At 47.1% G+C, this 12,330-nt stretch overlaps 5 protein-coding genes across 5 annotated transcripts; 3 read left to right on the top strand and 2 right to left on the bottom strand.

The window, feature by feature from the left end:
* Positions 1-127: 127 nt before the first annotated feature.
* On the top strand, positions 128-2,168 carry LACBIDRAFT_246636 (uncharacterized protein; the record flags this gene model as incomplete). Its single annotated transcript, XM_001877688.1, has 15 exons — positions 128-206; positions 257-351; positions 399-534; positions 583-755; positions 807-883; positions 936-1,004; positions 1,059-1,110; positions 1,160-1,234; positions 1,284-1,441; positions 1,531-1,646; positions 1,704-1,740; positions 1,788-1,818; positions 1,868-1,885; positions 1,935-2,087; positions 2,139-2,168. The coding sequence occupies 15 exons, from the start codon at positions 128-130 to the stop codon at positions 2,166-2,168; spliced, it is 1,299 nt and encodes a 432-aa protein (XP_001877723.1).
* A 593-nt stretch (positions 2,169-2,761) lies between these two features.
* LACBIDRAFT_247183 (glycoside hydrolase family 16 protein) lies at positions 2,762-4,920 on the top strand (the record flags this gene model as incomplete). The annotated part of the gene is made up of 14 exons (XM_001877687.1): positions 2,762-2,820; positions 2,875-2,956; positions 3,004-3,192; positions 3,247-3,355; positions 3,409-3,424; positions 3,479-3,624; positions 3,650-3,651; positions 3,673-3,909; positions 3,961-4,011; positions 4,064-4,250; positions 4,372-4,385; positions 4,447-4,557; positions 4,609-4,778; positions 4,827-4,920. Coding segments are annotated over 14 exons (1,467 nt in total), but the record flags the coding sequence as incomplete, so codon positions are not given.
* Positions 4,921-5,257: 337 nt separating this feature from the next.
* Positions 5,258-6,738, top strand: LACBIDRAFT_246746 (glycoside hydrolase family 18 protein; the record flags this gene model as incomplete). Its single annotated transcript, XM_001877686.1, has 6 exons — positions 5,258-5,289; positions 5,348-5,359; positions 5,412-5,465; positions 5,524-5,959; positions 6,015-6,111; positions 6,167-6,738. 6 exons carry the CDS (start codon positions 5,258-5,260, stop codon positions 6,736-6,738), a joined length of 1,203 nt encoding a protein of 400 aa, XP_001877721.1.
* Positions 6,739-8,189: 1,451 nt separating this feature from the next.
* Positions 8,190-10,509, bottom strand: LACBIDRAFT_313645 (uncharacterized protein; the record flags this gene model as incomplete). The annotated part of the gene is made up of 16 exons (XM_001877322.1): positions 8,190-8,240; positions 8,293-8,353; positions 8,401-8,524; positions 8,575-8,640; positions 8,693-8,731; positions 8,782-8,844; positions 8,906-9,001; positions 9,053-9,200; positions 9,260-9,429; positions 9,482-9,510; positions 9,566-9,592; positions 9,646-9,823; positions 9,874-9,911; positions 9,963-10,094; positions 10,151-10,269; positions 10,321-10,509. 16 exons carry the CDS (start codon positions 10,507-10,509, stop codon positions 8,190-8,192), a joined length of 1,530 nt encoding a protein of 509 aa, XP_001877357.1.
* A 615-nt stretch (positions 10,510-11,124) lies between these two features.
* Positions 11,125-12,016, bottom strand: LACBIDRAFT_324042 (uncharacterized protein; the record flags this gene model as incomplete). Its single annotated transcript, XM_001877321.1, has 3 exons — positions 11,125-11,474; positions 11,566-11,908; positions 11,957-12,016. The coding sequence occupies 3 exons, from the start codon at positions 12,014-12,016 to the stop codon at positions 11,125-11,127; spliced, it is 753 nt and encodes a 250-aa protein (XP_001877356.1).
* Positions 12,017-12,330: the final 314 nt, after the last annotated feature.

The following is a 12,330-nucleotide window of genomic DNA, read 5'->3' as shown; positions in this document are numbered from 1 at the left end:
AATGTTCAATCAAAAGGTTGCATCTTCTTTACTGAATTCACTCTTCCAGACATGCGTTTTATTCGAGGCCTACTCAACAGATCCCCGAACGTCCTTGCTCCTAAGATTACCACCACTAAATGTGTCGATGACTCCGGAGGTTAGGTGTGCGGTGGTTGGTAATGTAGATAGCGGAAAGTCAACAACATTGGGGGTCCTAACTCGGGGTATCTATCTTGGCCGTGAATTGATGCAAGAAACGCTAATGTGACCTTAGGAGCCCTTGACGATGGGAGAGGTCGCGCACGCGTAGGACTTTTTCGGCACAAGCATGAAGTCGAGACAGGACGAACCTCAAGTGTCGGGATGGAGGTATGTCATACCTCGGTTTCAACGATTTACTCCAAAGCCGATGGTAGATTCTTGGCTTCGCGCCTTCTGGGGAGCCGATATTGCCAAACATCGCAAACTTGACAGATCCAGATGTTCTGCGGCGTGAGAAGTTGGGTTGGGAAGAAATATCTGTGCAGGCTGCAAAAATTATCTCTTTCATTGGTCAGCTTAGCGTCAATAGTCCTTACATGGATCCTGATACCGGATTAGATTTGGCTGGCCACGAACGATATCTGAAGACGACATTATACGGTCTCACATCGGGGGCTCCATCTTGTGTAATTCTGATGGTAGGAGCTAATGCAGGGCTGATAGGGATGTCCAAGGAGCATCTTGCCATCGCCCTAGCTTTGAGCGTCCCGGTCGTGGTTTGCATCACAAAGGTATCTTCTACGCACCGCGTTCGCGTCGCAAGAGCTCAAGCGTCGATCCAGATTGACATGACCCCACCAAATGTCCTAGCAGAGACGGTGAAACAGGTTGTCAAGATTCTAAAAAGTCCCGGATGCCGGTTTGTTCAATCTTCACAATTGTGACCTCCTTGCCCTGACGCCGATTGAAAGAAAAACCCCAGTCTTTGTCAAATCAGTAGAAACCGCGGTCGAACTCTCGACTTCATTCGGAACTGATAGGTCAGTTTTCTTTTGCTCACCCCTTCATTCCTGATGGTAGACGTTTACTTTTAGAATATGTCCAATTTTTCAGGTTTCCAATGTCACTGGTGAAGGACTCGACTTTGTAATTATGGTTGCTTTCGACTGGTTGAAGGGACTGACACAAATTCTAGGTTCGAACATTCTTAAACTTGCTGCCATCCAGTGAGGCGGACAGCGAAAAATTTGCGGCTGATCAGCCACTTGAGGTAAAACATACCCGCCCAGTCGGACAGACCCGAGCTGAACCTTTGCAAGTATTCCGTGACCGAGGTATGGTCCGTTCCGTACGTTGGCACGGTTGTCAATGGCATCATGAATGCGGGGAGCGTTAAGACTGGCGACGCGGTTCTTCTAGGCCCTGACTCCAATGGTCACTATCAATCAACAGTGATAAAGAGCATGCAAAGAAAAAAGTAAGCAGATTTTCAACTGGGCGAACTGCGGGAAAGCATGCCAGGTTTCTTCATCCCTCTATATCGCTGTTTTTGACAACTAATGATAGGGCCCCCGTGACGAGTGCGGAGGCTGGTCAATGCGTTTCTTTCGCGTTAAAACGCGTGCGACGTGCGGCCGTGCGGAAAGGAATGGTATTGGTGAATAAGACTGACACGCCTCCGCGTGGTAAGTCCTACGTCATATGTGATTATCCGTCTGTCTAAATGACTATTTCCACAGCTATTCGTCAGTTTGAGGGACAAGTGCTGATTCTCTAGTATGCAAAGCTAAATAACACATTTCCATCACTCACAAGCGTACTAGTCACAACACAACTTTACAGAAGAACTACCAGGTACATTAACATTCCTCAGCTTCGTCGTCCTGTTCTGATCGATTATTAGGCGATGTTGCACTGTGGCGTATGTGTAGTCGTAAAGTGTGGTATTCGATCTGACTAATTGTGTGTAGGCTGTCCGACAAACTGTTAGAATCATTGGAATGGACCACCCACAGGGAGTCCTCCGCACGGGAGATCGTGCGACCGTTCAATTCGAATTCATCTCTCACCCAGAGTTTGTAAAAGAAGGTATGAAATTGCTTTTTAGAGAAGGAAAGACAAAGGTACGTAGGTCTCAGCTGTTTCGTTGAATTATAGCTCTGACCCACTTTTAGGGACTTGGGGTCATTACACGTGTATTATAAAAGTGTAGAGTATCTCTTTTTATCTGTTATGATAATTCATGAGGTCGTTGGCTACTATTCAACACCTTTACTCATTCCAAGAAAGCCATCCCTCCAAGCTTCAAACCAAACTCGAAAGTTGATCGACATTCTGAAGTGTCGATCATGTTCCTCGTAGACCTCCTAATATGAACACCCCTTTTCTTTGTCTCTCTTCTCGTTTTTGCCGCTCTCACTCAGACTTGTACCCTCGTCCCGATGAACATTGCAAACAAACCCAAGTGGGACTCGGACGCTTGGACTGACTCTGTGTGTACCTTTTCTCGTACACATTTCCAAATTGACAAGTATTCGCCTTCAGCAATCCGTTTTTGACGACACAGCTCCGTACCCATCTGGTGCTCGTTCCAGTTTGGCTGGACTCTCTTCAGAGGTCTTCACATCTCCCTTTCGCTTCGGTTTGTCTCTCACGATCATATCTTTAGTATTCTTTTCCTCCGAACCCTCATGACTGGGGCTTCAAATTATCCCCCGATCTTGTAGAGTCGGATGATGATCTCCATACGCCTCTCAATGGGGCCAACCTCGCAGCCGTCAATAGTTCGGTTTCTCTCAGAGGAATTGGCAACACTGGATGTCTAGTTACACTCTGTCTTGGTCTACTCGTTTTATTGTCCGTCTCCCCTTTCCCGCTCCTCCACGCTTGCATAGCCTTATCCCACTGAAGCATAGGTTACCCTGTGATCACCTTCTACGGCAAGACAGTCTTATCGACAAATAATCTGGGATCGTTTAATGCCAGTGGTCAGGTAAGAATTCGTAACATGCTTTGTAATAACAACTTAATACATTGTAGGTACCACAAATGACTGGCAACCATGGTCTCATCGATCTTGATACCCCAAAATCAGCGTATACGAAATTGTCTTGGGAGGACGGCACGACGGAGATGCAACTGGTTTTCTCAGACGAATTTAACACAGAAGGAAGATCGTTCTATCCCGGTGATGATCCTTACTGGGAAGCAGTTGACCTTCATTATTGGGTATGACTCATTTCCCTCTTTCAGCTAGCTGGCAGCAGTATTAAATAATTTTAGGGAACGGGTGATTTAGAGTGGTATGATCCTGAAGCGGTCACAACGGCAAATGGGTCTCTCGTAATTACCATATCGCAGAAGCAAACACATGGCTTAAACTACGAAGGCGGTCAGTTTCTCTTGCTTTCAAAACGAGAAGCTCTTGACACGCTTTACGCACAGGAATGCTATCGACCTGGTGAGAGCTCTAAGTTCTCTGGAAGCCAGGCGAATCGTTGATGATTGTCATCAGGAATAAATTTTGTTTCACGGGAGGCTTGATTGAAGCATCGGTTCAGCTGCCAGGGGCAAACAATGTCCTCGGATTTTGGCCCGCTATATGGACAATGGGTAATCTGGGCCGCGTTGGTTATGGCGCCTCTCTGGAAGGGCTGGCAAGTCATCGTTCCCTTGAACATCACAGTGGTCTCACTGTATCTTTGCCAGTGGCCTTACACGTACGATTCATGCGATGTCGGTACAGTTGCCAATCAAACTGTCAATGGTATCCCAGTTGCAGCTACCGTCAACGGAGATAAAGGGGATGGTGTCCCCCTATCGTATCTCCCCGGTCAACGTCTATCACGCTGCACTTGTCCAGGAGAAAGCCATCCTGGTCCAAAACATAGTGACGGAACATTCGTTGGTCGCTCAGCCCCAGAAATCGACATCTTCGAGGCACAAGTTAGGGTCTCCTCCTTGAATTGTTGACAGCATGGCTCACGCTTACTTAAGATTCAGCGAAGCCCAATCATCCCCGAGGTTTCGCAATCGGCACAATGGGCTGTGGGTTCCATTCATATCGTTCATTTTTATAGCATTAATTTGTGCTCTACAGCCTTTCGATGCACGATATGCATGGTTCAATACTTCGGATAACATGATAATTACCAATCCCAGCATCTCGAAACAGAACCCGTTTATTGGTAGTTTCCTACAGCAGGCAAGTTCTGTTGTCACGAAGACTGATTCTCGCTGCTACGAATTAGCGGAGGGATGCTACTCTTTGTATGGTTTCGAGGTTAGTAACATGCAGTTGGTCTCGAATCAATATTGATGAATCATCGTTGCTGTAGTACCAACCAGGTAAACGTTAATCGTATAATTTCCTTCCGTGTGTCAGAATCTCATGAAATCTTTTTATAGGATTTGATGACGGCGTAAGTGGCACAATTCTATGGGTCTATCAACTTCGTAACCCTGCGCTGATACTCAACTCAGTATATTACGTGGATAGCGAATAATAACACTGCCTGGACGCTCAAAAGTCCCGGATTGGGCCCCGATCCAATTGTTGAAATCTCCCAAAGGCCAGTAGCACAAGAACCAATGGTAACCCCCCCTTTACCGTGACCAGGGAGGCTTATTCACATCTCATTCCAGTACATCATCGCAAACCTGGGCATGTCAAGAGGGTTTTCATACGTGGACCTCGCACACCTGACATTCCCTTCCCGAATGATGATCGATTATATCCGAGTTTATCAACCCAAAACATCCCTCAACATCGGATGTAGCCCCAAAGATTTCCCGACCGAAAACTATATAACCTCGTTCAGTTTCCACATCTTTATAGCTGACCGTGGCTAACCGGTTGTTAGGTATATTGAAGCATATACGAACCCCAATTTGACCACTTGGGTTGATGATTACCAACAAGAATGGCCAAAGAATTCTTTTCTAGGACAGTGCTAATGAACTCGAATTTTACAGTCGATTCCTTTCTATGTACTTTTTCATTCGTGTGCCTTCGTTCGCGTATGTTGTTGATGACGTATTAGAAACAAATTGAGAGTATATATACTATATATGCATGTCTTCCACTAACTACCAATCTCTACCCACAACCGAATCGACCGACCATATTCAAGTTACAAAGTTCTCGTATCGCAAGCCCCTTCTTCTCGCCCTCGCTTTTTCGCTCGTCGCAGCCATCTTCTTCAAAGCAGGGCGGTCCTCTGTTCAACACGTCTTGCCTTCAGAGATAATTATCTCACCTCCGAAGCCCGTTGCAGGAGACGCAGAAAACGCAATGTCGAACGAGGGCAAGTACAGCGTCGGCTAGTAAGCTCTTTCTGCTCAGGTCTACTTATTTGTGTAAATCACGCATATAATCGCATAGCTTTGTGAACTGGTACAGTGGTGCACATTCTTTCGCGCATATCTCCATGACTTTACATAAACAGGGGTATTTATGGGCGCAAGTTCCCACCAAGCCTGATCCCTGTTCAAGACCTCACGTACGTTCATTCGCTCACAACTTTACTTGTTTAAGTTCAACGTGCAGCACTCTATCAGCCACATACTTTACGCTTTTGCCAACGTCAGGCCTGACACTGGCGAGGTCTTTCTGTCCGACGTTTGGGCAGACAAAGATATCCATTATCCAGGTGACTCCTGGAATGACGTCGGGAACAACCTATACGGCAATTTTAAGGCGATCTACAACCTCAAGAAAGCCAATCGCCAACTCAAAGTACTTCTCAGCATCGGTGGCTGGACTTACTCCCCTTCTTTTCATCCAGTCGTCGTGAACCCGATCTTAAGGAGCAAGTTCGTTGAGTCGTCTGTACAACTTTTGGAAGACTATGGTCTGGACGGATTGGATGTCGATTACGAGTATCCTTCAAATGATGCTCAAGCACTTGGGTACGTTGAACTCTTGAAGGAAATGAGGGCAGCTTTAGATCAACATGCCTCAGTCAAAGGGGCAGGGTGCAAGTTCCTTCTCACAGTAAAGCCATTCGCTCCGTTCTATATTTCCTCTTTCTCTCTAAACTTTGGCATAGATTGCAGCCCCGTGTGGACCAGACAATTACAAGAAACTTCGCGTTGCTGACATGGATAAGTCTTTGGATTTCTGGAATATGATGTCCTACGATTTTTGTGAGTTATTCTTAGGAGACACTTTGGTTGATCCCTTGCTAACACCCTCATGTAGCGGGTTCATGGGATTCCATAGCCAATCACCAAGCCAACATTTACGGTGGGGCTATTAGCGCCCATGAAGCGCTCACATGGTATATCGGTCAAGGCGTCGCGCGGAACAAGATTGTTTTGGGCATCCCTCTGTATGGTCGGTCCTTCATGAACACACAAGGGCCTGGATCCGTCTTCTCTGGCGTTGGACAAGGAACCTGGGAAGCCGGCTCCTACGATTACCGCGCATTAGCTCTCCCAGGCTCCTTTACGTATCGCGACCAGGATGCAATAGCGAGCTGGTCCTACGATCCTCAGAAACGGGAAATGGTCAGCTTTGATAACGAAGATGTGGCCGATTGGAAGGGTCAATATATTAAGAATCAAGGACTAGGCGGCAGCATGTTCTGGGAACTCAGCGGCGACAAAGGATCACCACGTGAGGGTATGGAGACAGGACCGGGGAAAGACCCTCAAAGCGGAAGAAGCCTGGTTACAATTGTCAAGGATGCGATGGGTGGGCTGGAGTCCAGCCAAAATTGGCTTATCTACGACAACAGCAGCTTTGACAACATGAAGAAGGGAATGCCGTAGATGTATTGCGCAGCCCATCAACAGACAAGTGTTAATAGTACTATTAAAAGTGGCCTTTTCGTGTTTGGAAAACGTGTAATGAAATACCTTACCATACCTATAGTAGCCCGATAGCTTATTCAGAGTTTTGGCAGAAGGTCCGTCACCCTTCGATCTGACGATATCCTCGGTTTCCAGCTGCCCACCTGTGTCCCTTATCGGCAGAGATACCTGTGATGATTACACCCAAGACGATAAGAATGCTGGTCGTCCAAGATAGAATGTTCATCACATATGCTGAGCCTGTTTATTTAGGTGCGTTAATGAAGCCCCTGGAACGACATGGAAAAAGAACAACCAGGACGAGCTCGGTCGAATGGTGGATAACGCCCCACACGATAATTATCATTAACGAGACCAAATGATGCGATCTGGCAAACGGCTGAGACGGGTCCGTCAGCTACCATGAACGAAGTAACGAGTGGGTGTCATACCTTGAAGAAAGACTAAGACAGCAACTGCTCTCCAAATGCGTCTTCTGCGCGAGTGAGTGCTGACGCCAAAGAGTATAGCGACAAGCGAAATGGAGGCAAATCCAATGGCGATTTGGTCGAGATAGCCAGCACTTGTCCATGCCGCGCAGAAGGCGCGGTTCTCCTTCTCGCAGCGGTCCGTAACTTGAACGGGAAACTTGCGACACTCATACTTTCTGTATGTAAGTTTTCCACCACCCGAGGGGTCGGGGATGCTTGTAACGGTGAGATCGCAGCGCTTGTATAATCCGTACGAGGTGGTGACGGTGGTGCGAAGAACGTCCGAGTGCGATTTGGTGATTAACCTTGACGAAAAAAAGGTCAGTGATGAGCAGGACTGGTCTTGCGATCTTCGAACCAGTCTGGTCTGCGTGCAGAGAGGATGTTCTGAAACAAAAGTGAGGACAAACAGGGAGCTTAAGCCACAGAACGGACTAAGATCAGAGTCAGAACACCAAAAGTCAGGGCAACTAGATATGAGGTTTTGCGCATTTTCGGGCTGTGGTGCTGCTAGTCAGAACAAAAAGTCATGTCCCAGGGAGGATTCGAACTTCCGGCTTCTCGGAGTAGTTAACCACAACGAGATGATTTAACCACTAATCGACAAGGACTTGTAAGTCGGTCACTCTATCACCACTTAGTGTGGCATGCAGAAAGCGTCCTATATAGTTGCTAAACCTAGAGTTACGGGGAACTCCTCTAGCCTCTCGCCACATCTGGCTATGTATTGGCAATCAGCTAAAACAAACCAATGAACCTACTTTATATGTCCGAGGATATGCTTGCTTGAACTTCCGAGGTGACCACAACGAGATGATTTGACCATTCATCGACAACTTGCAAACTAGGTACTCCATTATTTACTGCGCACAGAAAGCATCCTATATGCCTTTCAAAACCACACAAGTCCTTGGTATATCTACTAATCCTAGAAAAACCCTAGTTTCGGGGAACGCCTCTTGTCACAGCTGGGTATGTATCGGCAATCAACTACAACAAACCAATTAGCCAACTTTATATGTCCGAGGTTATGCCTGCTTACCGTGAATAGCGCAGGAGCACGGATCGCCAAGACCTGTGGATCTTCCCCGAGTCCGACGAATCTGTTAAATGTCAGAGCAAAACCTGTGCTATAAATCATGAAACATACATTGTTGAAACACCAGCCTCGATTGCTGACGATAGTGTGGTGGAACAAACGAGCCCAATGAAAAATGCAAATAACAGGACGGGCGCCGTATATTGACCGCTTGCATTATAAGAAGGTGCGGTGACTAGAGTTCAGGTTGAGCAACATCCTTATTGAAAGAGAGATTGTATTTACGCCGCAAGTAGAGATATGCAAATAGGGATGAAAGGAGGCCTATGGCATACGCTCCCCACATCAACGCTGTAGTCAAAGGGCTCAGTACAGAAAATTCTGAGTAGGGTGATCATCTTACTCATCCCGACAAGAGAATCGTTGACGAGAGCATCGATTCCTGCTTAAAATTCAAAGCAGACGAATCACAAGTTATGTGGAAAAACAAACCTCGATCTTTAAACATTCGCCATGTATCTTTGGCTGCTGGGATATATGCTTTTCCGTACAAAGCTAGAATTAATCGTCAATGATTATGATCGTAAAAAAAAAGGTTGCACAAGTTGGAACTTACCGATCTCTATGTATGCATATCTGTTGAAGTATTCAACCATACTCTCAAGAATACCAATAAAGCACGCGGCACAGCATGCAAGCAAAGCTTCCACAGCTATCGAATATCATAATCAGACGATATAAATTAACTTGGCAGAAAGCATACGATGTCCGTCGGCATTTGCATTATTCTGGGCAGCATTGAGAAGGAGCCGAATCATTTCCAAAATGGTGACGATCAATGAACCGAAGGCAATCGAGCCAAGGGAGAGGGTGGATGCTCGACCGAATGCAGAGATGGTAGGATGCTTCGGCTAAGGTTTTGAGAGAATCAATTAGGGGAATTGGGAGAAAGAATAAATGTATTGCAGACCATTTCGCCAAGTTCTCTTGGACCAAAGTAGTACCATGATCCGTATGGTCCGCCAGCAAGCGTAGCTAGTGAGACGTTGCCGATGACTTGAGAAGTCCAGACGAATGAGAATGTTTCAAAGAAGATGAGTCCAGCGACTTTTCCGCTGCTGCAACTAGAGGTATCGCAGGCTAAAAAGGGGTGAGATGGGAAGCAGCACTTGGCGAACAACGTGGTGCGTACATGGACTTCCAGGGGTCCACTTGGAATATCTATTTATTAAAGAGGGTTGAGTTTGATGCTTGTAGATATAAGCGGAGGACGCACGTTGCGATCACAGTGAATGTGTACCAGCTGCAGAACGAGCAATTAGCTTTTCTCCTATTCGGACGGTCAGTGCCACTTACACCGACAGTGCTGCCTGAACAAAGAGCGCAGTGAAGGCAACAACGTAGACGCTTAAATGATGCTTGGAAACGTCCATGACGACTTGAAGTAGCAGGGCCGCAAGAGGGATGCGGGATCTAAAGCCAAAGTAGGACAAAACTGAGAGGATGGCAATGATGGTGAAGATGATGGCCCCAGCTACGACCAGAGACGTCAGGAGACGTAAAAGCGCACAAGAAGAAACGAACAGTAATATCTCGTAATCCAGTAGTACACGCAAATTCCGCTGATAACAAATAGGTCAGCAAAATATTCGTTAAAACGGCGAAAGAGTTACATATTGAGAAGGATTGAAAGGATGAGTGTGATGTGCATAATTATCTTGGTAAAGGCGCGTGTCAGCATAAGATAGAGAGCGGACAAGAGCACCGCGGCTGCTGTGACTAGAAGCAAGAGATAGACGGTGCTCCTGCAGGCAGAACAAGTCGGTCAAAAGTCAATAAAGCGTAGCATAATGGCGCCTACCGGTTCAACGTCACCGACGTCCCCGTGTGACTTCCTGACTTTCCCAATCCTCCGCCCAGTCCTCCTTGGGAGACCCATGAATGTAACGCGACTGCTGACAAAACAGCGAACCCAACGAGCTGGAGATACCAAATAAGTTGAGCAAGGAAGGCATATGGAGGTATGCTCACTTGAAGAATAAACAGGATGAGGAAAATGGGGTCGTTTATCTTCTTTTTGGGCTTGAATCGATCCCCTTCGTATGGGTTTTTGGTATCGCCATTGTCATATAACGGCTGGGCGGGAGGGGCGTAGGGTGGGTATTGGGACTGGCCATATTGCGGGGTTGGTCCTGGGTATGGTCCTGACTGTTCGTACATCGCAGTAATAAGTAGAGTTTGGGGGTGGCTTTAAACGATCAACGTCAAACGAGGCTGCCAAGAGACAGCGACAACGTTCTTATGCACGCCACGGCACAGCCTCAAGGTGCATGCTAACGCGCGCTCAACCGGGGGAGTCGAGACGACTAGAGTCTAGGTCAGACCGCCAACCCCCCTAAAGCCAGAGCCTAAGAATCACCCAAGGGGTTCCCAACTTGGAATCACCCTACTCTTTCACAAAGCCGAAGCCCCTTCGGAGGGTAAAGATTTGTTTTTCCCATACTTAAGTATTACCTGTAGGGACGCTAGCATGGCTTCAGTACTTAGTGTATCATGATATCTTTTATTTCTTCATTCCCGGGTATGACAGCTGTTAGCCAATGAGCTTAGGTACAGTAAGTATTAGACTTGAAAGCCATGGAATACAAGGCAAAGCCAAGGAACATCGATGCGGACTAACGGCACGTTGCTTGAAAGTTGAGATATGGAGAGTCCAGAGCGGATATCCCTCTGACGCTGAAATATCTCCAGAATTCAATATGGGCCAAGAAAGAGGGTCCTTGGGTAGGGCCGGTAGGCTTCAGCAATACACATTATTATGTTTACAATACAATATTAGTAGCATTCTTCATCGTCGGAATCCAGATGAGGAGAGTCATCCACATAAATCGGATCATCACCCTCTGCCTCCAACTCCTCGCTTGTCTTGAATGCCCTCCTCTCTGGCATCAAATTTGGACACATAGCCATCGTCGTCTCCAAGATGTATTGCAAGCAGCCTAACACAGTTGACAGCAATCCATGCACGAGACTAAACAGCCTGCTCTCTTTGAGGATGCCTTCATGTGTAATAGTTACGAAGACATAAGTGAGACCATCTGTCGCAATGCCATGAACAGAGGCATTGCTTCGTCCTCGGTTGAGGCGGGATTGACGAAGAGATGCAAGATATACGACGAGTTGCGCTACAGCGTCGCTAAGTATGCCATGGCGTTTGGCCTCGACGCAGAGCAGGAGTGTGTGAAAGAACCGATTAGGAACAGGGAGAAACCTTACCAAGGCATGCCGATGGCTGAAAGGTCGTGATGTCAGGCAATGCCTCAATGTCCCACTGGTGCTTTAAAGGGTCCCTCAGTGTGGGGGCATACACCAAGCCAAAGTCCATAACTGCTTCTTCAAGTGTGAAGTCCTCTGCGGCCTTGTGTATGGACTTCTCCTCTTCAGCTTCTGCAGAGAGCAGCTGACGTTTCAGCTCCTTAAGAGTGTTCCGAGTAATGGAGGCTGCAGGTTTGGAAGCATCGGTCAGGGCGAAGAGCTTTTTGAAAACCAAGTCGATAGCATCTGACTCTGAGTTGGCTCGGGGGCGCTTGCCAGGCATGATGTCCGATGAGCAACAGAACTGTGGAAACACAGTAGTCACGCATGATAACAAGCGCGTCTTACTTACATAAGCCAAGAGACAGCGGGAACGCCCTAATGCATGCCACAGCACAGCCTCAAGGTGCATTGATCGAAGGCTAACACGCAGGCTAGACGACTAGGCCAGCTAAAGCCAGAGCCTGAGAATCGCCCAAGAATCACCCTAGGACTCAAGACTCTTTCCCAGAGCCGAAGCCCCTTCGCAGGGTAACACCATTCACATTACCTGTAGGGACGCTAGTGTGCCTTCAGTAAGTAGTAGGCCTAAGCTCATTGGTTAACAGCTGACATACCCGATGAGGAAATACAAAGAGAATGAAAGATGATATCATGATACAGTAGTAGACTTATGTAGCCTACAACTATTAACGTGTGTTACAAATTCGAGTTTAATCAAGCGTC

This window comes from Laccaria bicolor, genomic scaffold (assembly GCF_000143565.1).
Source record: "Laccaria bicolor S238N-H82 LACBIscaffold_5 genomic scaffold, whole genome shotgun sequence".
Taxonomy (NCBI): Eukaryota; Fungi; Basidiomycota; class Agaricomycetes; order Agaricales; family Hydnangiaceae; genus Laccaria; species Laccaria bicolor.
Note: the sequence above shows the minus strand (reverse complement) of the source record. Positions and strands in the feature narration are given on the sequence as shown.